The sequence below is a fragment of the Streptopelia decaocto genome (genome assembly GCF_964273445.1).
Source record: "Streptopelia decaocto genome assembly, chromosome: 1".
NCBI lineage: Eukaryota > Metazoa > Chordata > Aves > Columbiformes > Columbidae > Streptopelia > Streptopelia decaocto.
Window position 1 is genome coordinate 111,048,122 of NC_138663.1, and position 26,097 is coordinate 111,074,218.

General features: G+C 37.8%; 1 protein-coding gene across 11 annotated transcripts in view; it reads right to left on the reverse strand.

The window, feature by feature from the left end:
• DMD (dystrophin) overlaps nt 1-26,097 on the reverse strand; it is a 1,259,796-nt gene that overhangs the window by 367,965 nt on the left and 865,734 nt on the right. For all 11 annotated transcript variants that reach the window (XM_082049442.1, XM_082049444.1, XM_082049438.1 and 8 more), the window contains 2 exons: nt 8,704-8,805; nt 2,192-2,300 (listed from right to left, as the gene is read on the reverse strand). In XM_082049442.1, coding sequence (XP_081905568.1) covers nt 2,192-2,300; nt 8,704-8,805 — 211 coding nt within the window. The remainder of the gene's footprint in view (nt 1-2,191; nt 2,301-8,703; nt 8,806-26,097) is intronic.

The following is a 26,097-nucleotide window of genomic DNA, read 5'->3' on the forward strand; positions in this document are numbered from 1 at the left end:
ATTGGTGGAACAAAGAAGACAGAACCAGACAGTCATCAGTGATGCCCAGTGACAGGACAAGGGGTACCATTCAAAGATTGAAACACTAGAAAACCTTCTATTAAAATAGAAGAAATTGTGAGAGTGGTTCAACACCGGAACAGGTTGCCTGGAGAGGTTGTGGAGTCTTAGAGATATTCAAAACCTGACTGGACATGACCCTGAGCAACCTATGATAATTGACTGTACTTTGATAAGAGGAATAGATGTCTCCCCTGGTCCCTCCTGAACTCTACAGTTCTATGGTGATACACCTATAATGATGTGGTTGCAGTACACTGACGCAAATAAAGAAAAATTACTAATTAGTGTTAGAAGCACAGGTTCAAATTTTAAGTGCTCTTGGCAATAGAAAGAAAATCAATCTTATTTCCAACTTAATCCTTTATAGAACACCAGTGCTTTTATTTTCTGCATGTGTAATTCCATCTGCTGAGTCTCAGAATTGTTAATGGTCAGAGCTTACATCTTGAATTAAGGTAAATGGGCAATTTTTCAATTCTTCAGCTAAAGATGAGTTAATATAGGAACCTATTGCACTACTCTGTGTTCTCTCTCTTGTTTCGTTATTACCATTTCCTTTGTAACAGCAAATACACAACTCAGCAACACTCCCTCCCACCCTGGAGTCTGACATAATCTGCTGACATGCAAAACTGACACAGAAAGCTTAGTGGCCCAGCACAGCAAAAAATGATTCTGCATCTCCTTCAGTTCCCCCATGTCATTCCATGAATTTCATAGCATGCCTGAGAACAAAATCCTGTAAAGCAATGATACTGCTGTACTATAAGTTTAAAAAAAATACTATTGTTATTTAGCACTTCTTAGCAGATTGCAATGATCGCCACCGGAACCACAGCAGTACTAATGACTAAAACTAAGCAATAGTTCATATTTAGTAAGATTGAACATGTCATAGTCAAGACATCTGCTTTGCTAAAATAGATACATGCTATTCTGGCAGAAGCTGAACTGACTTCTGGTACTGGATGTTCTGGATCTGTCAATATGATGCAATTATTTACTTCTCTGTAAAAATATTTTCCTGCTTTGCTGTTCTAGAGAGTCACGAGTAGAATGTAGGGAATTCTCCAATTTCAGCTTTTCTTGTATGCTATCCATAAAAACATGTTAAAAGTAAGAGGGATCAACATCCTATAAGAAATCAAATCCCAGGTGAATACTGTAGCTGTATCATAGCCACAGTTACAGGCAATTTGATGGGGGAGTGGAAAATTTCTTTCTGCTCCCATATCTGATGAACAGCTTTCCAAATTGTACAGGTGAGTAGCATTCTTCATACAAGCAAGTGAGCTAGTTCAATATTAAGTAAAAAATCTTAGAGGCTTTAGAAACTTAGAGTCAACTCAGTGATTCCATTGTGTTTCTTTTCCACCCATGCTTAATCACTATGTTTCAAAGGAAAGCAGTGGGAAATAAAATCCATTTATCAAGGAGATAAAAATGAGTTTGTAATCCTTGTAGGAAATCAGCAGGTGCAAAGAGATATGAGAAGAATAAAATATAAATATTACCTAAATCATTTAAATTAAATGGAGATAGTCTCCTGTTGTGGATTCATGAACTCAAGACACCCAGAGATGTATATCACAGACTTAATGTTTAACTGCAGAATTACTCTTAGCATGTTGTCATATAACCTTTTCTATGAATACACAAGCTTTATCTTGAAATAGTCTCAGTTCATTGGCCTATCACAAAAAGTAATTTCAGAATTTTGTTCTGTGACCAATTTACATCCCCTTTACCTGTAAAATTATTATAATCTATTAATTTAAATAATTCTTCTTCCTTTGTAGTATTTCATCCATGAATATGCATAGAAAGTAAAAAAATTCATCTGATCTCTTCATAGAATAAAGAAACAAGATTTTGAAACAGTAATAATTTAAAAAGCAGGCTGCACTCTTTTCATCAAATCCATAATCTGTCTTCTGGGACACATTACACAAAATAGAAAGGAAAAGATAAAAAAAAAGGTGGAATGCCACACTAACACACCTCTGGTTTACAAGCTAAAGCTGAAATTTGTAAGGCTGCAGAATGAATTTAGACCATCTCCAGTCACTTTCATTTTAATTGTGTGATTTGTAATAATTTCAAAATATGTATATACTGAAGCACTTACAGACACCTGAAGAGACAAGGCCAAATGCTCCTAATGCTGGCTTTTCCTTTAGTTGTTGAATTAAGTAGTTTATTGCCTTCCAGTCAGCATTCAAGTCTTCTAATTTTTTCTAGAATGGAAAATAAAAATATTAAATTTATAATACATAAATTAATGTAAAATAAATTAATTGAACTTTTTTTTTTTTTTTTCCCTCCATCTGATGGACCACCTGAATAAAGAATAAACCAGAAAGGTAGAAACAGCAATTAATTTTCACAGATGGGAGAGAAGGATGAGTACAATCCTTCCCAGTTGCACTGGAAAAGAGCTTTATGGTGTCAGGTTCCTGAAAGCATCTTTCCTCCTCATAGTTTGGCTGCTGAAGCTCAGGGCCAGCTCTGAAACAGCGTAGCTGCCTGACCCTGACCACAGATCGCCTTCCTGCACCAGTCTCAGCGCATTCCCATCACCAAGGCCCTCAGCTGCCTGGGGATGTGGTTGACTCTGGTTTCCCTCAGTGGGCCTGATCCTGGTTCCCACCCAGGGGCAGCCCCCTGGCCTGCCCCCCAGCTTCTTGGCTGGGGGCAGCGGGAGGGGCCCTGGTTAGTGGAACCCCATCCTGCAGCGTAGTGGGGAGCTCCGCCATTCCCTGCTCCGTGGTCAACAGGCCGGAACACTTTTTTAGGGAACGTAGGGTGACTTATTGTGAACTTACTGTAGAGAGGTAGGGAGTTTTATCACGACAAACCTGAGATGCTGTTTTATTACATGAAAATAGAAAGGTGAATTATGTAGTTAAACAACAACAAGAACAACAAAAAAAAACAAAACCCAAACCAAAAACCTTGTCAATAAAACTTCTGCAGTTTGTAATATCAAATGCAGAACACATTCTCCACCTATTAAAAAAAAAAGAAAGTCCTGGGAGTCTTCAGGGAGTCACAAACTTCAGTGTGTGGGCACTCAATCCTGACCAGTAATGTCTAATCTGTTACTTTTAAACAAAACCTAAGTGAAAGTCTCGAATGTGAGTTACATCCGTCCTCAGATAACCCTGAGAAGCAATTCAACTTGAAAATGTTTTTTTCTACCCCCTTTTCTTCCTCACTGTAAGAACTGTAAAGAAAGATGAAGCATTGCTAATTCTATGCTGGCATCTCTGAACTCTTAAAATGAAGATTGCTTCTCCCTGATTGTCTGCTACAGAAAGCAGTGCAGTGTACCAGTGCCACTCAGGAATGCTTTTAGTATTCTTGTGTCCAACTCACAATTAGATATATATTCTAAATCACAATCCAGCCATGATGGAAACAGGATTCCGATTAAGAAAGGTACTTTAATTACCTAGAGTCTAAGACAACAGGGGTCAATAGGAGAGGGATAGGGAGCAATACTCATTAAACTGCAGTGTACACACACACACTCGCCCACACACATAGACACTGAAGTAGCACAACTTTATATTTTGATGTGTCAGGGGAGCACTTCTAGAATTTGCCTTAAGCTTTGCCAAAAATACTTTAAATCTGCAAAGTTTTTTGTATCTGTCACCAATGGAGACCAGAATATTACCTGGTATAAACTCTGGACAGGTTTTTGTGTAAATGCTTTTTGATAGGGCAGGAGTGAAAGGATACAATTCTGCATTAGATAATAAGATAACTTTTTATTTTTAAGAGTACTTCAAAAACTGCATTAAAAATAAAATCAAAAGTCAGGAATATCAGAGATTCTCCTTGATAACAGACTATGAGGACTAGGCAAAAAAAGCAATCAAGCAATCAGATATGCATGATAAATGCAACTTGTCATCTGACAATTCACAATCATATTTATATTTTATTTCTGTGTAGATAACAGACACACAGAAACATACACTTTTGACACATTTTATGGCAGATGCTAACGTTCCTTTTTTTTTTTTTTTTTTCCTCCTCTCTGCCATTGTAGCCCAAGATTCTACTTCCAGAGCTTAAAATGCAAAGGACCGCTCCAATAGATATTAATTCAATAGTAGCAGAGAGTGCAGAGAGCCCTTAAAAATAAAATCTGGAGAGATCACACTATCGAAGTCTTGCTTCATTTTACAGTATATTCACATTAACTCAGGAAAGAGATAGGGATGGTAAAAAAATAATATTGCTCCTCACTAGGAGTAGCTGCTTAATCATTCATGTGGATGTGAGCTAGGGATTTCTTTCCAGCAATGACAAAATATGAAACGTGCCCAGCACAGAGATTTGAGAGGGTTATCTGAGACAATATCAACACCACTAATCAGAGAGTAGCTAGTTCCAAACTCTTCTATCAGAATTATAGTTTGATCTAATCTTACACCTGTCATAAATTAGAGTTCATGCGTGAAAATCTTAACTTCTTTGAGCACAACCCTTTTGTTATAATTGCAACTCTAGAGTTTTAGTAGCAAGAATGAACATCAGAATATGTTGCATTGAGGAAGACATCTATTGATTTATTGATTTCCTTTAAATGTCAGTACCATTGCAATTTAAGTGAGGCTACCATTCATACATGAACTAAACTCATCCTCAGCACTTAAAATAGGTAAGGGTATTTAGAGATAGAAATTACTTAGTCTTTTAAATGCAAGACTGAGGACAATGAAAATTAGTTCCTCACTACTTACTCTCCCACCCAATATGGGAAAGGACAAATTGAGAGCTGTGGCAACGGAACTACAACTCTTCCACTGCCACAGAAGTCCTTTCCTGAATAAACTGTTCTGTTCAAGTGCTGTTAATCATGAGATTAGGACTTACGTTCTTTCAATTGCCACTGTCACCAGCAGTAACCTCTCCCTCCCCCACCTGCAAAGGCTTTACAGAAATGTATTTCAAAAGCATGAAATCCATTTATTAAAAGTGAATAGGTCTGATTATTAAAGTGCTAGTGCTTAAAGGATCACACATCTCATTCTATTCTTGACTCTTGAATCAGCATATACTAGGATTTGATTTGCCAACAGAAATATTTTTATAGTCCTGCATTGCAAAATTCCAATATCAGCACTTTTAGTATGCTTAGTGAAGGTATGAAAATATACTTATGTCGGTGACATAAGTATGAGGTAAGATTAAGTATGTGCCAATATAAATCCATGGGATTTAATTTGCATTCAAAACACTATAATGAGAGTATATTACAAAGGCTGCAAATATAAACAGTTAAACATTGGGAAATGTCAGAATAACATCCACAATGAACATTAATTCAGATATAATTCACATAATTGCAGCAATATCTTTAATTCCCTGACACATAATGTTTTCAAGCACAGGAGAGGCTTGCAGTGTGCATGAGTCTATAGCACCTGTACATCATTTACGGAAAAGAATGGGAAGATCTGTGGTGAATTAAGGAAATCAGAGAGAAAAAACAGGAAATTAAGACAATGGTGCCTCAGAGAACTAAATCTACCAAGTAGCCAAGTAAGGCTATGCAAGTACTTAATGCTTTTAAAGGGGAGTATGAGTATTGAGTTGTTGCTGGTGGTGTAAGTGCTATCCATATCCTGTACTGAATTAGGCAGGGTTCAGCCCAAACCAAGGCCATCACGACAGCTTTAATTCAAGAATTTTCTAAAATTCTGAGTGCTTAACGTTGCAACTTTGCTAATACCTTTTGAAAAACACCTTAGTTTGAGTAAAAAATATTTCTGCTTCCACAAAATACCTTTTGTGTAGAAAATTATTTTGACATTTGCTGAAAAGTCTATATTGGAACAAGTAAACAGCAGACAGTGCTGGAAGTTACTCATGAATAATGATGACAGAAGACCAGTTCAGTATAAATGGGTGGAAGCTTAAGGAAATCTACATCATCAAGAAAGCAATTCAACAGTCCTGACAGTATAAATTCCCTGTTTCATTGCTTACTGTACAAGACAAAGAGTGAACCAGAAATTAACTCCATGGGTCGTTCAATTAATTGAACTACAGAATGGAATTTTTAAAAGTAAAATGCAATTAAAGAGGGACTAGAAATTAAATACTCACTACTCCACGAGTACTTACTAACTTCCCAGCAGACACATTTTATATTGTCAAATCTACATCTCTAGGAATATCATAATCTTTATTTAAGGAGTTATCTTGTTCCAATGCATCTGATAGAAATTGGCAGGTTTCAGTGTCTTCGATGTGAGCACTTAAAAGAAAAAGACACAGACTACACTTCTATGTCAGAAGTTTGGCCTAAACAGAATTGTTTCACACCATTTATACTTCTGTCAGTGGTATGTAAAGCAAGTACTATTTCTTCTCCATGAAAATGTCAACACTCATTTTGCAATTCTTTATATGCAATTGCAAAAATCTAGAAAGCCCAAACCTCTAGTTTTTTACTGCTTAAAATGCTTTGTTTGTTAAAATGTGGAGGAAGACCTCCTAAGACTGCGGCTGAAGTCATATGAAATCAGTAAATGCAGTTGTTGCAGAGTGATTTTTGTTCCATCATCCATTCAGAACGCAGATGACATGTTTCAGTTCCCAACAATACCAGCACTGTGTTAGCTGAGGAAAGCACCCAACACAGAGTCAAAAGCTTTGTTTCTGCCAATTCTCAGTAGCACACTACTTTTAAGTCACCTTGAGTTCACCTCTTTTAGTGTTTTATCACTGTTTAGGAGAAGCAATCATTAAAAAAAAAAAAAAAAAAGTATAGATACTGAAACGGCAATGTGCACTTGCAGCCCAGAAGACTATCTTGGGCTGCATCAAAAGCAGCGTGGCCAGCAGGTCGAGGGAGGTGATTCTGTCCCTCTGCTCCGCTCTGGTGAGACCCCACCTGGAGTCCTGCCTCCAGCTCTGGAGTCCTCAGCACAGGAAACACATTGACCTGTTGGAGAGGGGCCAGAGGAGGCCACAAAATGTTCAGAGGGCTGGAACACCTCTGCTATGAGGACAGAATGAGAGAGTTGGGGTTGTTGAGCCTGGAGAAGGCTCCAGGAAGCCCTTATTGTGGCCTTTCAGTACTTAAAAATGGCCCATAAGTAAGATGGGGACAGACTTTTTAGCAGTGCCTGTTACAACAGGACAAGGGGAAATAGTTTTAAACTAAAGGAGGGGAGGTGCATGCTAGACATGAGGAAGAAAATTTTACAGTGAGGGTGGTGAAACACTGGAACAGGTTGCCCAGAGAAGTGCCTGCAGACATTCCAGGCCAGGCTGGATGGGGCTCTGAGCAACCTGATCTAGTTGAAGATGTCCCTGCTCATTGCAGGGGGGCTTGGACTAGAAGAACTTTGAAGGTCCCTTCCAACCCAAACTATTCTATGATGATTCTGTGACTCTATGAACTCTTAAAGATTTCTGTTCAAGAAAAAAAGAAAATAAACCATATAAATCTTAAATATCTATTAATTTCTGAGGTGAAAATAAATGCATTTGCAGGCTCCTGTGATGGTGATCTGTTGGTGGGATTTACAAGTAATTTAGAGGAAATTTTGTAAAAGTAATAAAATAATACTCCAAGCATAGCAAGTAAATGGAGATGCAAAAACAAGCAACTAACTGTAGAGGTCACCTACAGACATCTTAATTTTGTGAGGAAACCTTTTTCTGTAAAATGAGGTTGTTGAGTTCTGTAGTTTTGGAAAAGCTCTAAATACAATGACAAAGTTTATTATCTCTGCCCATTGAGAAGCAATTGCAATAGACAGTATAATCAATAAGCCACTATTACAGTTTCTGGGAACTCTTAATCACCATGTTCACAGATACTTTATTAGCAGTTATAAAACCAGAAACCAGCTCAAACATTCGTTGATCTACTAGTGACCTTACTAGTTTGGTCTCCCACTCCAAAAGTAGCTGAACCACATGTGACAGGTTGCTTGCTGATTATTTTCTGCTTCAAGATTCTGCAGGAAGGTCTACATAGTCTTTAGGAAATTGAGTATAAAATTTCCCCTCCAAACTGATTTCTTTGCTGGGGAAAAGTATTCTGTAGTACATTTTCCCAAAAGAGAAGTGTTGGGACGCATTAGACTTTTTAACAATGTACCCTGTGCTCCAAAACCGGATCAAGTCAGTCATTCTAGATGACTTTTGGCAGAAAAACTGAGTGGGAAAATTTTGCATTTCCATGTCTTCTTTCCTTCACAGTGGGAGAAAATTAAAGCAAAAGGCCCTCTTTATGACTTGACTCTTACCTTTTCTAGAAAACATGTTCATTTTTTAAAATTGACAAAATTTCTGAAATAAGGGAATTTGAAAACTTATATGATGCCATTAATTAGGCACCAAATATTAAATTTGCTTTCAACGTGGATTACTCTTGAATAGGTAGAACAACCTTAATGTCAAAGACAATATTCCCATCACAATATGCAAAAATTTTCTAGCTGGGAACATTACATTTTTCCTGGCTATGTCATCACAGAACAGAACAAATGCCATTTGCCAAGTTCTTTCATTGATTTTAAACAGAGCACATCAAGGACAAGTGTACAACAGGGGAAGCATAACCCATTATGCAGTAATGGATATTGCTAAAGGTTGCTTCATTACCTTTACTGGATGAGTGGCTGGTTTTTCCTTATATAAATGACACCCTTTAGACAAAACCTCTTCCACATTCGGCTGTTTAGCCTGCACTGCTGCTTCAGTTTCCTGAAAAATAAAAACACATGTAGTAGAGATTAACTGTAGCATAAGCAATAAGATTGAAAAGTCCTAAAGCTCCATGGAAAGCTGTAAAATACCAGTAGATTAGTTTCTGCTCAGGAGTGGTTTCTGGGGAAACTTATGGATAGTAGCAGCTAAAGACAATGAGGGTCACAAGAGACAACAAAAGCAAAGAGGGATGGAAAAGAGTAATGCTAGCAAAATAAATAGTGATAGGTCCCTTCATCCTGAAGGTTTTAATAAAACTATTATAAAGCTGCCATAAATTCATACTGGGAAAGACAGGCATGAAGAATCTCATTTAATCAGCTCTGTACTTTTGTCTGGTTTGTATTACCAGCAGATTAAAAGTACACTGGTTAACATTTTGTTCATACAGTACATGACATGAAAACCATATAATGAGATGCAACAATAATATTGAATTTAGGAAAATTAAAAATATTAATAGATAGCTACTATTACTAGTAGTAAACTAATATTTATCTAGTAAAGCATTTATACTAATGAATTAAAAAAAAAATCCACAGTAGTAGTGACAGGGAGGTACAGGGAGTCACCTACCATTAGCAATGACAGCCTACTAATAGGCAACAGCATATTCTCTAGCAACATTCTTTTTTAATCTGGAAAGGTATAATTCATGTGCCAATATAAGGCAACTCATAGAAACCCTTCCTAACATTCAGGAGCTTCATTTCATCAGGCACTAATCAAATAATGGTTGAAGCACTGCATATAGATTAAAAAAAAAAAAAAAAAAAAAAAAAAAAAAAATCAAAATCACTGAAATGTGTAAAAGAAAAACTACATTTGGAGTTCGAAGATTTATATTGTTTTCATTTTTTCAGTCACATTAGGAAAGGAAAAAAAAAAAAAGAGTGAGAAAAAGAAAAATTCCAGGGTTATCTCAGACAGTACAATTAACTGCCTGGTTTGTTTTTGTTTTCCTCTCTTCAATCTTCTCCCACCTATTTTATAGCTTGATTACCTTGTTCTAACCAATATCACAGCCTATCCACTGACTCTCCAACTTGATTTTCTGTCCACAGCCTCAGTTATCATTAGTGTGACAGCAGACAAGATTGTGTGCCAGGCTTGTCACTATCTGATCTGACACTTCATTTCATTGGCAGAAATCTGCTATTCTTTGGTCTGCAATAAACTTCTTGAAATCTATGTCATTTTTAGTCTCAGAAAGGGGCCATTTTTCTCCTCTGTTTCAACTCAGCATAGAAAACATTTCTACAGTGCTGCCTGAAATTTTACTTGCAAAACTTTATGAACAATCAGTAAAAACAAAGTGTTGATAAATTCGCTATCTTTTCCCATTTGCCTTTTCAACTATTTTTTATCTATAGCAAATTAAGTGAATAAAAACTTGTGTCATTTCTTGCAATGATATTTGAAAGATATTTGCATTTAACTGCTTTTTATTAGGCATTTCAATATTCATGAGATATAACTTTAAGGATTCATAGAGAATGAGCACCGAAAAGCAATGCAAAACCTCTGCAATATTTTATAATCACCAGGTATCATAAGAAATTCTGTAGCAGGAAAAACTTTACAACTCCCAGCAGAGTCCAAGAATACAAAGATCACTATATGTGCTGGCTTAACCTGCAGCATGGCTTTACCTTTGAAGTGGATCTCTCTGTCTTCCCCACTCACTGGGTTTCAGTTTCCACCACGGACTTGGTTGGGAACACACAAACTGGTTTCTTTCAGGCTGGAACCAGTGTGGAATGTGAGGTCTAGGATGGCTCCTAACACAGTCCCAGATGCCTAGGGAACTACCAGCCTTGACTGCCCTTGTCCAGCTCCCCTCACTCTGACCATGGCCCAGGACCACACGTCAGCCCCCCTGCGGCCATCAGCTCCTGCCCCAGCAGTGCTGCAGTAGGGCCATTCTTCAGCCCCCTACAGTCCTGCCCTGCCTGGTCATGGGTCCTGCAGATCTGGGTCAACCCATGGGCCCATGTTCACCCCAGAGAGGTGCCCAATGCCCAGGGCTGGGGCTGCCCTGATGCCTCCTGGCTGCCCTGCTCCTTGCTGGGGGCTGGGATGGGCTCAGGCTGCCAGGCCCTGCCCTGAACACCTCTCAAAGGGATCCCTCCAATGGTCCCAGCAGCTGCGACAAGGATGGAGCAAAGCTGAGCACTTACAGCTCCCTCCCAGGTCATCGTCACCACTTCCCCTTGACATTTTCTAGACATGAAGAAAAGCAGAGGCTCTTTCAGAAGGTTCTCTTAAGTTTTGTCTTGTATTTGATCTGGCTGGATTGGTAATAACAGTCATTAACAATAACAGTACAAGTTCCACGATCAAGAATTGAAAATTTAAACAGAGAAGAACCTGCCTAGGGAAAGCACTCCAGACTAATTAAAAAGACTATTCATAACAGGAGTTACTACTCAAAGTCCTGTAGCTGTAACAAAATTTGGCTGCTCAGTATTTATTTGTACTCTACCTTCTGCATTGAAATTCAAATCATGATTTACCATATACCAACACACAAATAAGCTAATTCCCCTTGTAAAAATAAGAGAAAAATTTAAAAAAGGCAAAATGAATGATTGATGGTACCATGCAACTCTACATTCTGCAGAAAATAAGAAAACATTTAATGATCCTTTTCATTGTCATTATTTTATGCTAATACTGGTATACACAAGACACATAAGAACTAAGATGATCCATTTGTACATATTATATAAACATTTGAAAAGGTATTCTTTATGGATTCAAAAGCTATTTGTTCTTTATGGATAGAATACAGGTATAATTTTCCATAGCCAGGTAACTGAAATGTAATGTGTTTAGCTGTTAAATCACCAATTCCTTCTGCTCTACAATTTTCTGGAGTTACATGAAGTAATCTTGTGTAGTCTAATATTTCAAAAATCAATGGCCTTGACCTAAACTGAAATGCATTGTGCAAGTCTATCCAATACAGCATGACGTTTCATTTCAGATTTATGTGGAAATAAGAATAGAGATAAGAATGCAGGGGAAGACATTCTCAGTATTTTGTCATTCATTTGGACACTGCTGAAATTAACAGATATCTTGTATCTTAGACCACCAACTACTTTTTGACTGTCACACAGTAATTCCAGTATCATCTAGAAAGATCACAAAATGATTTAAACTAAATGCACACCTGATATTAAATTGCTGCAGTAACTTTGAGGGAGCTCTTTGCCCAGTTCTCCAACTGATGGGATAGTCCCTTGATGAATTCTGTCCAGTGAACAAGTTTCCAGCAATTTCAAATCTATTTGCTAGGTGATACCCTATTAATATGGGTCGACAAGCAATGGAGTTTTTTCAGGATACTGCTCCACCATTTAGTTCCCAAAAAGAACAAAAGAGTAATGACTGTAACGTGTCCTTCAATGGTTTGCTTGCCACAAAGAGACCGCAGTTACTATCTAGCCTGTCCAGGATCCAGGAGAAGAGCACACTCCCAGAGCAGAGCCTGACATCTGCTCTTGATCACAAAAGCCAAGCTGCTACTAAAGCTAATAGGAATTGTCCATGCTCATGTCCATCAGTTTTTAGATAATACCAGAGCGGTAACTTTTTAGAAGTCCTGACTCAAGCTCATTGACTCCTCTGCCACACTCACTTTGCTTGCTGCGGGAGGATGCCTGTAGGGCAGACACAGCACTGTTTCTGGGAGACAGAGCTGACACTGCTGGAATTGCACAATTTATGAAGTGCCTGTGAAAGGAATGTTACTTCTGGGCTGGGTGATGAATATGCTAATTAAACTTTTCACACATATGGCAAATTAAAATACATCATCATTGGAAACTGCTGTTTCTCAAACATATATAAACAACAAGAATCAGAGGCCACCTTTTTTCTATGACGTATCATCTATGAATTTTCAGCTGTGTTAAAATGGTGTTTCCGAACCGATGAAAGCCTGCTGCTGAATAAGCCACATTGGCTTCTGCATTTCCCACAACATGGCAACTCAACCTGCTGAAAAAAATTACAGGCAGAAAAAGTGGCAGAGACTTGTCTACAGCCCCATCTGGATTACGAAAGTCTGTTGATATAGCTCAGAACTTAGAAAATTCATACTCCCTAGCTGAAAGCAATATATTGACTAAACCTCTGGTGGTATGGCAATGGAATAGAAAGTTTGATGGCTTGACATATGTTATTTCAAGAGATGGTAACTCTCCTAGCAGACACAGACAGGCTGTTTAACATATGCTACATATGTCATAGGAGGCCCAGACATTATCTATAAAAGTATCTGCAGCATTTCAGACTATGTGTTGGTCTATATTAAGAAATCACAAGCTGTGATTCAAAATCTCTGGTAATGCTGGTAAAACTTTTGGGGTCAATTCCCCGAGGAGATTATGTCCATGGGACATTTTCTGCAGGGACAGTAGGAGAAGCTCAGGCTGATTAAACCTGTGTCTTAATGGTGAAGAACAATGCAAAAATGAAACTTAATCACAGAATCATAGAATAGTTTGCGTTGGAAGGGATCTTCAAAGGTCATCTAGTCCAACCCCTCGTTATTGAGCAGGGACATCTTCAACCAGATCGGTTGCTCAGAGCCCTGTCCAGCCTGACCTGGAATGTCTCCAGGGATGGGGCATCTACCACCTCTCTGGACAACCTGTCAGTTCTTCTAAATATCTCAAGGGTGGATGTCAAGAGGATGGGACCAGATTCCTTTCAGTGATGCCCAATGATAGGATGGGCAATGGGCACAGACTGAGGTATAGGATGTTCCACCTAAACATAAGGAGAAAGTTCTTTACATTGAGGTGCCAGAGCACTGGAACAGGCTGCCCAGAGATGTTGTGGAGTCGCCTTCTCTGGAGACATTCAAAACTCACCTGGACACATTGCTGTGCAATCTACTCTGGGTGGACCTGCTTTAGCAGGTGGGTTGAACTAGATGATCTCCAGAGGTCCCTTCCAACCCCAACCATTCTGTGATTCTGTGCTTATCAGGATGGTACATTAAATTAAGATTAAAGAGAATTTATTCACAGGAAAACAGAAGCAGTAAGCAATTTCCCTTCACTTTACTAATCAAGACAATGCAGTGCTATCTAACAAGCAAATATATCAAATGTAAAAATCCAAAATAATTTGGAGGCTTTTACTTTCAAAAGTCTTAGCTTTGCACATTCCCATTCATGGAGCAGTCTAACAAGCTAAACCACTGCAAAGAAGAATGGTCAGAGGAGACTTAATTAAAATACAAAATTCAGATACACCACAGTAAACACTGAATCGTGATGGCAGGTCAGACAGGAGTGTCAATGGCGTTCTCAGTATTCACTTTAGTGGCCATATTGAGATGGGATCTAATCCACCAGGCAAAAACATGCAGTTGCCAATATTTGAACTTCCTGAATAAGGACTTCAGTCAAACTTGATAAAATTCGAGGAAATACAAGCTTGTACCTCTTTTTTTTATTATTATTTTGTTTTGTTTTGTTATAAGAAATATGAATATTTTACTTATCTCTATACAGAAAGAAAATGCCCTGTGAATATCTAAATTACAGAATTTAACTTCACCTTCCTGTCTCAGGGTTTTATTAAAACAAACAAACAAACAAACAAACAAACCAACGAAACAAAACAAAAAGAAAAAACAGCAAATAAGTAATTTAATTTAAAGACCATTCTGTTAGTGGCTTAGGTGGAAGCTTAGTGTAAAACTGCTTTACCGCTAAAAATATTCTGTAACTAGAAGACAAGCAATTTTATGCACCTGCCTCTAAAACTGCCACTTTAACGAGTAAATAAAATAACCATTCCTTCCCCCATTATCCTAAATCACTGTTATTTTAAATGTGTGAGACACAAAGTATGATCCCAAGGCAGTGTTAGAAGCTGTCTTACTGGGGAAAAGAATACTGTGAGATTCATCCAGGTTTTTCAGGTAAAGTGCACAAGAGACAGCCATCTGATTTTAATGAGAGACTGAAAAATAGATGTAACTATAGTTCTTGACCTATGTGAACAATTTTCGAGATACCTTAGAGGAGAAACAATTATTTAACAGAAAAAAGCACTACACAGAGGACCTCTTCCTTCTGGAGGTGCAAGAATTCAATTTTAGAGTTCATAACTACTTTCTCAACCTATGAGTGCAGCATTTGTGCAGTTTGCAAAAAATGCAGACATCCTGTCTATTAAGACCTGGTGTTGTTTTTCAACATTCAACTCCTTGGAATACCTCTTATTCCTCTTATGGGAAAAGGGAAGGAAAGAAAACAAAAAGGAAATACTCCACAATGAAATGGAAATAAGTAGGTTTCAAAATCTAAGTGATGGAAACAAAGTGGCTGAAACAGCAATTGCCACCACTTTGCAGACTGAAGGGATGTTTCTTCCAAAGCACATTTTCCTGTTGGCTATCAGAAATTTGTGAGCTTCCTCTGTACATTTAGAGGAGATGAAATATAGTATTTTTTCCCCACACAGAGAAGTCAGTATCTGTCCATCACAGCTGTCTGTGGAAATTTCCTGGAGGTACTGAAGATAGATTAAATTATTAGCTGTAAATACATGACCTGCAGTTACAGCATATGAAAACAATTTGGCTATGGTGGTCATACACCAATAAAACACAGTTAATCATCCAGTTGGACTGTGAAAAGGCCCTGTAAGAATAAATGTTTGAGACTAGATATCATTCAGAATATTTTGTTTTGAGGCTGGACAGGACACAGGATGAAACAGCTGCTCCTGTTCCACCTAGACTGCAGATTCTGTCTTAGTTTCAGAACATAATGTAAGAGAGATAATAACAAACCAGGGAGAACTGACACAGAAGGAAATTTGGCAGAAAAATATAATGAGAAATTATTGTGAGAAAATAAGGAGAGTCCCAATAATTTTACAAGCTCTCAGTTATATGCTCTTTTTGATGCTGAAGGACAGCAGCTTAAGAGGAAGAAAAATTACTTAGATTGTCACAGTAGCAGATCTGGACTACCACCACAGGCAACTTGACTGCCAAGTGAAATTTGGTTATAAAAGTATTGAGTCACAAAAAATATTTATTTCCTCTTGTAAACAGGAAAGAAAGAAATCAGAATTTCTTCTCTTTCATTGCAGAGGTGATGACAGTTGAAATAAACTGAATTACAAATTATTTAACTTGGGAGGGAGACACTTACTTATTTGGTCATTTAGTTCTCAGTTGTTTATTCTTCTTTCTCTTAGGTCAGGGCTTATATGCAAATTTTACTCCTGTTTTCAACTTCAGTAAATAAAGAATTATTTTTAGAGGAGTTTCTGTCTACAAAAGGAAATTAGAAAAAATCAAAATATACTACTGTTCTAACATTGGTTTGTTGATTGCAATGTGTTTTCAGATATGCCCATCTTCTTTTATTAGTCTTTAATACATCATTTAAAAGAAATATTCACAAGGATATATCTCTGTAGTTCATCTTCCAATAGTTACAGTGGCATATATTACTGCAAGTAATGGTAAAGATTGCTCCTCCAGTTTGTTGCTTCAGCAGCAGATGCAGGGGTAGACATCAGTAAATGGAACTGATGTTCTTACAGTTTGGAAAATACGTACTTTGCTAATTTCCGACTGTTTGGTGTGGAACTGCAAATGGCTAAGTTATATTCACAATCTGGGTGGTGACACTTAAAAAAAAACCCCAAAAACCTACATTTCTATGAGCAAATATGTTATCAGAAGTTTAACTTTTTAAAAATTTTACCCATTCATCTCACCCTGAATGAGGAAAAATCTAAGTAAAAAATGAGAAAACCTAGTGAGCAAAAGTGCCCAGTGTTCAACAACAGTCATAGCACAGATTTACATGGATGTACTGAATATGGCTGGGATTAAGTTAATTTTATTCACAGCAGCCCCTATGGTGCTATGTTTTGCATCGATGATAAAAACAGTGCTGATAACACAGGAATGTTTTAGCTACTGCTGAGCAGTGCTTACACAGAGTCAAGGCCTCTTCTGTTTCTCACACTGTGCCACCAGCAAATAGGCTGGGGGTGCACAAGAAGCTGGGAGGGGACACAGCTGGGACAGCTGACCAAAGGGATATTCCATACCATGTGATCTCGTGTTCAACAATAAAAGCTGTGGGAAAGAAGAAGGGAAGGGGGACATTCAGGGTGATGGTGTTTGTCTTACCGAGTAACCACTATGCTTGATGGAGCCCAAGCTCCTTGTTTTGTTTTGCTTGCATGGGCAGCTTTGCTTTAACTATTAAACTGTCTTTGTCTTAACCCATGAGTTTTCTCACTTTTGCCCTTCTGATACTACCCCCCATCCCACTGGGGGCAGTGTGTGAGTGGTTGTGTGGGGCTGAGCTGTCTACCGGGGTTAATCCACAGCAATGGTTTAGAAAGACTTCTGACCCACCAGTACTCATTTTTCACTGCAGAATTTGCAATATCTAACAGGCTGACTCTCTTTACAACAGTATCTCACAAGAGATATGTGCCCAATATCTCAAAGCTACATTTACTTGGAATTTAGCACAAGATCTGGAACAGTATAGACTGTTTTCCACATTATCACTAACTTTAGTGTTAGAAGGAACTAAGATTCTTTTAGGTGTATGTTTTTGTATTTACTCAAAACATAAATAAAAATATTTTTTATACAAATATCAATTAAATTAATATAGACCAAGTCAAACTTGTTCAAATCTCTATCAAATACCAACATTTCAGTTCGTTATTAAAGTATACAAAAATTAGAAGGTATACATTCCCTGCTCTGAATATTTATTAGGTAGCAATCAATTCAAATCAAATTAAACCAAAGCTAATAGGACCTTCTGTAGATATAAGCAGCCATTTGTATGGGCAGTTCTTCTGCTTCCAGTATTTTATAATTTTATAATCTTTATAATCTTACTGAAGAGGCGTTACTGTTTAATAAATAACATGCATTATCCAGAAGAAGAATGATGAAGAACTTTCAAGAATTGGGTTTTCAAGAGAAAGAAGGCTTTCTGCTAAGATAAGAGCACATGAAAAAGAACACAAACTGGGAGAATCTTAGAAAACTGTGTTTTCTGAATAGGAGAGGAAATATCCTATCTCTAAAAACCTACCTACACTGAAGTAAGATATAGTTTTGGTATTGGCTTCACTAGAAACTTGGTAATTTGCTCTGTCATTTCCATAAGTTTCCTCCTATATTTCTTTGGTCATTTGTATTATGCTTTTCTCTGGGACTAGTTCCTGAGTTGTTATTAATAGTACAAGAAGGAAGCCAAAAGGCAAAGCTGAGGTACAACCTCACTAGCTTCCAAGCAACTCACCCACTCTTCCAAAAAGCTTACACTTTCAAGAGCAAAATCACATACTGATTTACTAGTCAGCCATTATTTCCTAGAAAAATACAACCACACATTAAATACTTGTTCACTTTTCAAAAATCTTTCCTCTCCTGAGACAGTGGGACATGGATATGTTTTGGAACACATTCTTAAGTCTTTTTACAGATTAGAAAATTTACAATTATTATCTATTGGGAAAGTTTTACCACGTTTTCACAATCCATTCACACTTAATATTGTTTAATATTCTTGCACTTGGAATAGTGCTGTTTGGTTGGTGGTTTTTTGTGGAGGGGGGGTGCGGGGCAGGGGTTTGGTTGCTTGCTTGCTTTTTGTTTTTGGGGGGGTGTTTTAATAGAGGTTTGGATACAGACTGCTTAAAATCTAAATGTTCAAAGTTGACAAGGAAAACTTTGAGTAGGTTGCTTCTCAAAGTCCCATAAAAAGATTTCTGGAAAGAGCGATAGTTGATTTATGCACAGAATATCAATCTCTAGGTTCTGTGAGTTGATTAAATTGACATTTAGTGCAGATCTTAATAATGCACTGAAAATAGGAGCAGTTTAAATAATCAAACAATATTTCATCATCAGAAGTTTTCACAGTTCAGCCTTTTGTTAAATCAGAAAACAAGTGTCAGAATACAGTGAGATGTCTGGGGTACGTATTCCTTACTTGTTCATGTGGATAAATTATACTGCCTCTCACTGCATATAAAGACTACTAATTTAAAAGGATGTTAGCAAAATGAAAGGGTAAAAGTATAAATAAACAGTTAAAATCTGACTTATCAGCCTAGCTTGTCAAGCAGACACTGACAAGTGAAGGCTGATGGAACGAAAAATACAGCGATGTCCAGTTAGTACTTTCATTCTCTTGTGTGGGTGAATTTTCTTTGTCTACAATTAGGTTTGCTGCTCCTCAGTCATGCTCCTCTCTTATGTTCTGACTGGAGGTTGTTGAGTATATAATGAAGTGATTGACAAGAGTTGACAGTTTTCCTATTGTCATTCAAAGCTTATCAAGGAAAAACCCCAAATACAAGTTATTTTTTAAGAATAAAATTATTCATTTTTTTAAGGATGGCCTATTTTTATCTGCCAAAAATGAACACAATATGTTATTTTAAATATATGGCAAGTGATCACCATAGACAGTAAATAGGTATTAATACTACACCAAGAGACACTTCAAAGCTTCTTTAGCAGTGTAGGCAAAAATCAAGGTTGTGTAAACCTTTGAAAAGTCAGTTATAGAGGAGTACAGAAGGGGTGAGTGACGACCCAGAAGGTAAACTCCCACTGAGTGAGCAGGGGGAAAGGACCAGTGAGATTGCAAGATGATTTGGAGGCAAGGTGGATGAAAAGCATAAAGTAGGTTTTAATATTGTCTAGAGAAGAAGATTTGGAAGAGTTTAGAAGGATTTCAGTGAGCTAGAAGTGGGATCAGGAATTTCTGCGTTTTGTCAGCTCCCTGTTCAGAGCGTCATTTCTCCATTCATTCCTTAAAGTGCAAGCACTCACATTTCTATTCATCCGCTCTGTGTCCTCATAACTTATAATCACTTGGGTCTCCCACAATCCACCTGGAAAAGTGTCTTCCAGGGCAAATAGCAGTGCTCGAACAAAGACAGAGAAATTCAGAGGATGTGCAGCTTTAACCTCCTCCTATGGTCAGAGGAAGTATGGTGACCCCTAGGGCTTTTAGGAGGCAGAGGAGCAGGCACTACTACTTCCCAGCTCCCCTCCACACTCTCTTCTCCCCATAACCTTCATTCCACCCAGCACAACCTGAGCTCTCCTGAAGAAGTAAGGAGCACATCAACAGACATTTTTAGAATGTGTAAGATAGCATTGTCCCTTCAGGTTGGAAAATAGTACCTCCAGTTCCTCCTATAACAGGAATTATACTCAGTATCCCCAGTCACTTGACCCCAAAAAGTAAATCATTGCAATGTCAAAGAATTTGTGGAAGTAAAGTATTATATGCAAATAAACCCCACAAAAATGTATTCAGTGGTTATATGCATATTATTAAAATAAAATCCAGAAATGAAAACCAAAACTCTAAGCACTGTTAACTCAGTGTATCCATATCTTACACTGTGCAGCATGTTCAACCAGAAAAATATAGAGGAATACAGAATGAGCTTGGGTGAACCTCTGTATTTTCATTTAGTTGTAAATATTTTTCTATGCACCTTTTGCTGCCATTGTTCAGAAAAAGAATGCAGAGAAGAAAAGATGCTGTTTTACATACACTTTGACCCAAACTAGTTAATGGATTCTTTGACTGATTTCAAAATATTTATTCTACAATCAAAATCTAAGTGTAGATTTTGAGAATATAATAGATAACTTAGAAGGTGAAACAGCACTTAAAACACAGAATTTAACAAAACCTTAGCCATAAAACTACAATCACAAGACCTGTATGCCTAACAGATCGTGTTAGCCACAGTGCAGATCACAGCTCACTGTTGAAAATGCAAGGGGCGAAATTGAGGCAAAGAGATTCCATCAAAAAGGATTTTTACCAGACACTCACTGTCCATCTGGCCAACTGTTATCAAGGTCTTTCACATATGACCAGTGAATCTCTAGCTTTCCAAGAGATCCAGAACAGGCCAAAGGCATTTGTCCTGAAGTGCTCTGCTACCTTTAGCTGCTCACCTCTGGTAAGCAGACTTTGTTTTCACAGGGTTATGCAGAAAAGATAATAATTCTCGGAATAATATATATATGCACTGAGTCAGACAAGTTCAAAAAGACAACATGAAAATGAAATGACAGCATTCTGCCCAACATTAAGTTCTAGTTATACAATTCTGGCTGTAACTCTGTATTAGTTCCTCGGATGAAGAAATAACGCTATTTTGAAATAATTTACATTTGCTCTTTAGACAAACGTTTAAATAAAAGATTAAAATACTCAGAATTTTTTGTATTTGTTTTTTCAAAGTACAGCAACCTATGTGTTTTGGCATTTCCTTTAAAAAATGTACTTAAACTCAGTCAACATAAAGAAACTCAGGAGAAATATTTTCAACCTGAAATTCACTTGAGAGGAGATAGACTGGGAATTTTTTTTAAAAAATCCACTATTCAACCAGTTTTCATAGATAACCAAGAAAATAAAATGTTTTTCTTACTTATTTTTGTGCAATATGAGCTGGTAACTTCTAGTATTCCCTCACTAAAGTGCTGTTTGTTACACTAGAAGTACTGTGTGGGAATCAGAGCTAAAATGCACCTCATGAAATTATTTTCAAGATTACTTTGTTGGGTGTTTAAATACAGAATTTACTTATATGCATTTACTTACCATTTTCTTAACAAGTGTTAATTTGTATTTTCAGGTTACTAGGCTGTAAACATATTTTCATTTTTAGATTCCATTCATAAGGGACCTTTCCAGCCCATTTTTTCTTTATGCAATTTGCTTGTACAGCTATATGGGTTTCTGAACGATTGCTCAAAGCTGTATGTAGTGGTGGAAATGACCCGGCACACCACAGCTAGAGATTCCATTCTGTGGCCAAAAATTGCAAAATCACACTCCAATTACATAACTAGAGACACCTTAATGGTAATTACACAAGCAAAACCCAGCAGTCACAACATCCTACAAATAATGATTTTGACAAGAGATGCAAAATGTTCCTACCAACACGGGTTAGATTTTGTTATTCACCACATTTTTTTCTGTTTCAAGGACTACCAAAAAGTGCATGCTTGGAAAAGAGACTGTTTATGGGGAACTTATGCACAAGAGAGAAAAATTCTTGTGATGAAATATATAGGCAGTAAAACAAAATTCTACAAACTCATAAAATTTGATTTTTGCTCTTTCTTTTCCACGTCTTTCTTCCTGCAATCAGTTTGGCAGTACTCCAGCTGTGTTAAAACTGACAAAATTTTGTAGATTATAATCTACAATGAGCTAGTAGTAATCGACAATCAGTTAGTGGTATTTTCTATAGTGAATAAGGCTACTGAGTTAAATAATAATATTTGAAAAGTGTTTCAGTAGACTAATATTTATCATATATCAAAAGTACTAGCTATTTGTTTTCTTGCTTAACAAAGGTGGTTTTCTCTGGGCTGCACTTCTGGACACAAAAGAAAAAGAAGAATCAGCATGTTTATTATGCTAATTGAGCAGGACTGAAGAAATCTGTGAACTTAAATTTTACAGAAGACTTAGATGCTTAGCTTTATAAAAATACTGGCCCACAGATTTCAAAAAGTAAATACCAAAGCAAATAATCTGTAGTAATGGTTAAAAAATAGCAGTAAGAAGAAACATATTAACACTAGCCTAATTTGACGCTTACTTATCTCTCCCTTACTAGATAATATACTTGCAATTCTTTACATATTTGGGTTTCTAAAAATTATTTTAGCTAATTATTTCTTGTTGACTATGTCACATCACAATAAAACTTGTGTACACATGTGTACACACATGTAGATTTTGGATATAAGTGGTTTGGTTTTTGACTGTAAAAAACCCTTTAACTCCTGCCAAAGGTATTTCTTTAAAGCCTTAGCACTACACAAATGTTACACAGATTACATTTTAAAAGTGCAATCTGACTGTAACAGATTGCAGAATGTTAATTTTATCTTAGTCACAGTTGCAGTAGGTTGTGATAGGAAAGCTTTTACTTCTGTTTTGTCTTATCCAGTCATTTTGATATTTATATATTTAAGAAAACCCTACTATTTTAGTTCTCTTAGACTGATACTTGACTTCTGAATCTAACAATTCTTTAAAGCCCTCTGGGGTTCTTGTGGTAAGCAACAGTGAATATCTAATCAAAATTCTGAAGGACTTGGGGTTCTATCATATATAGACTTGGGATTAAACAGGACTATGAGGAAATAAATATTTAGAGGAAAAATAAATTGAGAGAAATCAGGATAAAAAGTTAGGCTGAAGGTATTTTCTTAAGCTGTCAAACAACTAGTGAAGCATCACTTGTTATCCTCCCTTCCAGGATTCCCCTTATTCTTCTTCTTGCAGGTGCAGTAAATAAATCTCAGCAGAACAGTCAGTAGGAGGAAATAAAGGTCAGTGCTTACACAAGTTCCTTTAGCCATAATTCTGGAGCTCCATAGATTGTTGATGCCGTAGGCAAAGCTGTTTCAAAGTGTAAAGTATAGGTCTATAACCACATGTTCAGAATAGCATATCCCTAAATGGTTTAAGTATATTAAAGTTGGATGGCTGGATCAGAATAAATACATTTCAAAGTGCTCATGTAGGTCCTTAAATATTCCATTACAGAGGCAATGCAGAAGCAACTATACCTTCCATTATAGCAACATTTGCCACTTACTTAGACTCTGATTAGCTAACTTAGCCACAATAACCTTGTGATTAAAGATAACCACTTTATTATCAGGACCACAAAAATAATTGCTTTGACCGTAACAATAATTACTTTTTGAAGTAATACTCATTAGACACTCTGTATTTGCTTTCTTATCTGAATTAGAACAACAGTAACGATGGTTAACAAACAGAGTTTAGAAGAAAACTTCATTACTGCCTATGAATGCAATACTGGAGCTCTCTCTATTTTGGTAAACAAAGCAATGACAGAAAGACAGAACTGAACAAACTCAGTTGAGGAAAAATGTGCAGGTTTTTAACTCAACTGTTGAAGTAATTTACCACAGGATGTGATGACTGTCCATACCTGGAAATTAGAAACCAGTCTTCTTGTGGTTGGTTTCCTTTTGAGAAAGGTGTGTTGCAGTTCAAGTAGGAAATAATTCAGACAACTGAAAGCATTACTTCATAGAGCAGGTCTGACTGGATGATCAGAGCAGTATCTGCTGACCTCAAATTGAACTAACTGTACTAATTCTATGCACATTTCTGAGAGATGACAAATAGTTGCCTGTTCAAAGTCAGCTGCAGGTTTGCCATATATCATGCAATAGCAAGAACAGGTCTTTCATATAAAAATGTAATATTCCAACAGTATATGATGGCTCATTTTAGAGACTCTTGTTTATATTAATGTTTATCACAAAAAGAATATTTGACAGAATGTTGGTCAATGATGTCTAGGTTAAAGAGAAAAGTGGAGACCACCTTAGAATTTCGTGCATGTCTGCACCTCAGTAACTGCTAGGCAGCTTGCTTTGATGTTAGTCTAGTATCTGCTACTGTTAGATGGATATCGTCCTCTCCATACATTTCTAGCCTAAAGAATTGCCAAGGTACCATGGGAAATATATCTCAAAATACTGTGAAAATGCCACAGATTTGAAAGAAGCAAATCTATGCTCAGAGAGGCCAACAAACAAGGCAGAAGTGGAGCTGCTGCTCTTTGGAACCACAGCCAGACAGATCTGAAAAGGCTAAATAAAACTTCCTTACATCAAAAATCACATTGCATATTATCCATGTTGTCCTGCAGGACCACAGCTTAGCACTGGGAGGATATGGTTGCATTAACAGTTCCAAAGCATCCGTGACTTCTTAGGATTCAGGTTTACTCATGTCACTAAGAACTAGGACAATATGACCAGCAAAACCACTAAATTTGAATGCTAAGGAGTTACAAAATGCACATCTTTAGCTCTGGATTTTTATTTACAGAGTGAAAAATGTCACTCAACATAACTGAAAGCAGGATTAAGAAAGTGGGCTTCACTCTAGCCATATGTTACCAGTACTGAGAGAAGTACTGATAAAAAAGAAAGTATCGGCGTGTAAAAAACAACCACAAAGTAAGAGCTGAATTTCATTATGTCCACACTGAAGGTGTCTCCTGACACGTCTATATCCAATGGCTATGGCTACAACACCAATAACCTGGACATCAGTGCTGGCAGAAGATGTGCTTTGCCTCAGTTTTTACCAGTAAGACAGGTGGCCCTCAGGACAACTCATGTCTGGAGGTGGTTGACAGAGATAGGAACCCAAATAGGGCCCTTGTATTCCAGGAGGAAATAGTTGGTGATTTACTGAGCCATCTGGATCCTCACAAGTCAATGGGACCAGATGGGATCCATCCTAGGGTGATGAGGGAGCTAGCAGAAGAACTTGCCAAGCCTCTCTCCATCATCTTCCAACAGTCCTGGCTCACTGGGGAGGTCCCATATGATTGGAAATTGGCCAATGTTACCCCAGTCCACAAAAAGGGCTGCAAAGCTGACCCTGGCAACTACAGGCCTGTCAGCCTGACCTCAGTGCCTGGCAGGGTTATGGAGCAGATCATCCTGAATGGAATCACACAGCACCTTCAGGATGGACAAGGGATCAGACCCAGCCAGCATGGGTTTAGGAGAGGCAGGTCCTGTCTGACCAACCTGATCTCCTTTTATGATCAGGTAACTCACCTGGTGGATGAGGGGAAAGCTGTGGATGTGGTCTATCTGGACTTCAGCAAGGCCTTTGACACTGTCTCCCATAATATACTCCTGCAAAAGCTGGTAGCCCATGGCTTGGACAAGTGTACTCTACGCTGGGTTAAGAACTGGCTGGAGGGCCGGGCCCAGAGAGTGAGGGTGAATGGGGCTGCATCCAGCTGGCGGCCAGTCACTAGTGGTGTTCCCCAGGGGTCGGTGTTGGGTCCAGTCCTATTTAACATCTTTATTGACGATTTAGATGAAGGGATTGAGACCATCATCAGCAAATTTGCTGATGACACCAAGTTGGGAGGGAGTGTCGACCTGCTGGAAGGCAGGAGGGCTCTGCAGAGGGATCTGGACAGACTGGAAAAATGGGCTGATTCCAATGGGATGAAGTTCAATAAGGCCAAGTGCCGGGTGCTGCACTTTGGTCACAACAACCCCCTGCAGCGCTACAGGCTGGGCGCAGAGTGGCTGGAGAGCAGTCAGACAGAAAGGGACCTGGGGGTACTAATTGACAGGAAGCTCAACATGAGCCATCAGTGTGCCCAGGTGGCCAAGAAGGCCAATGG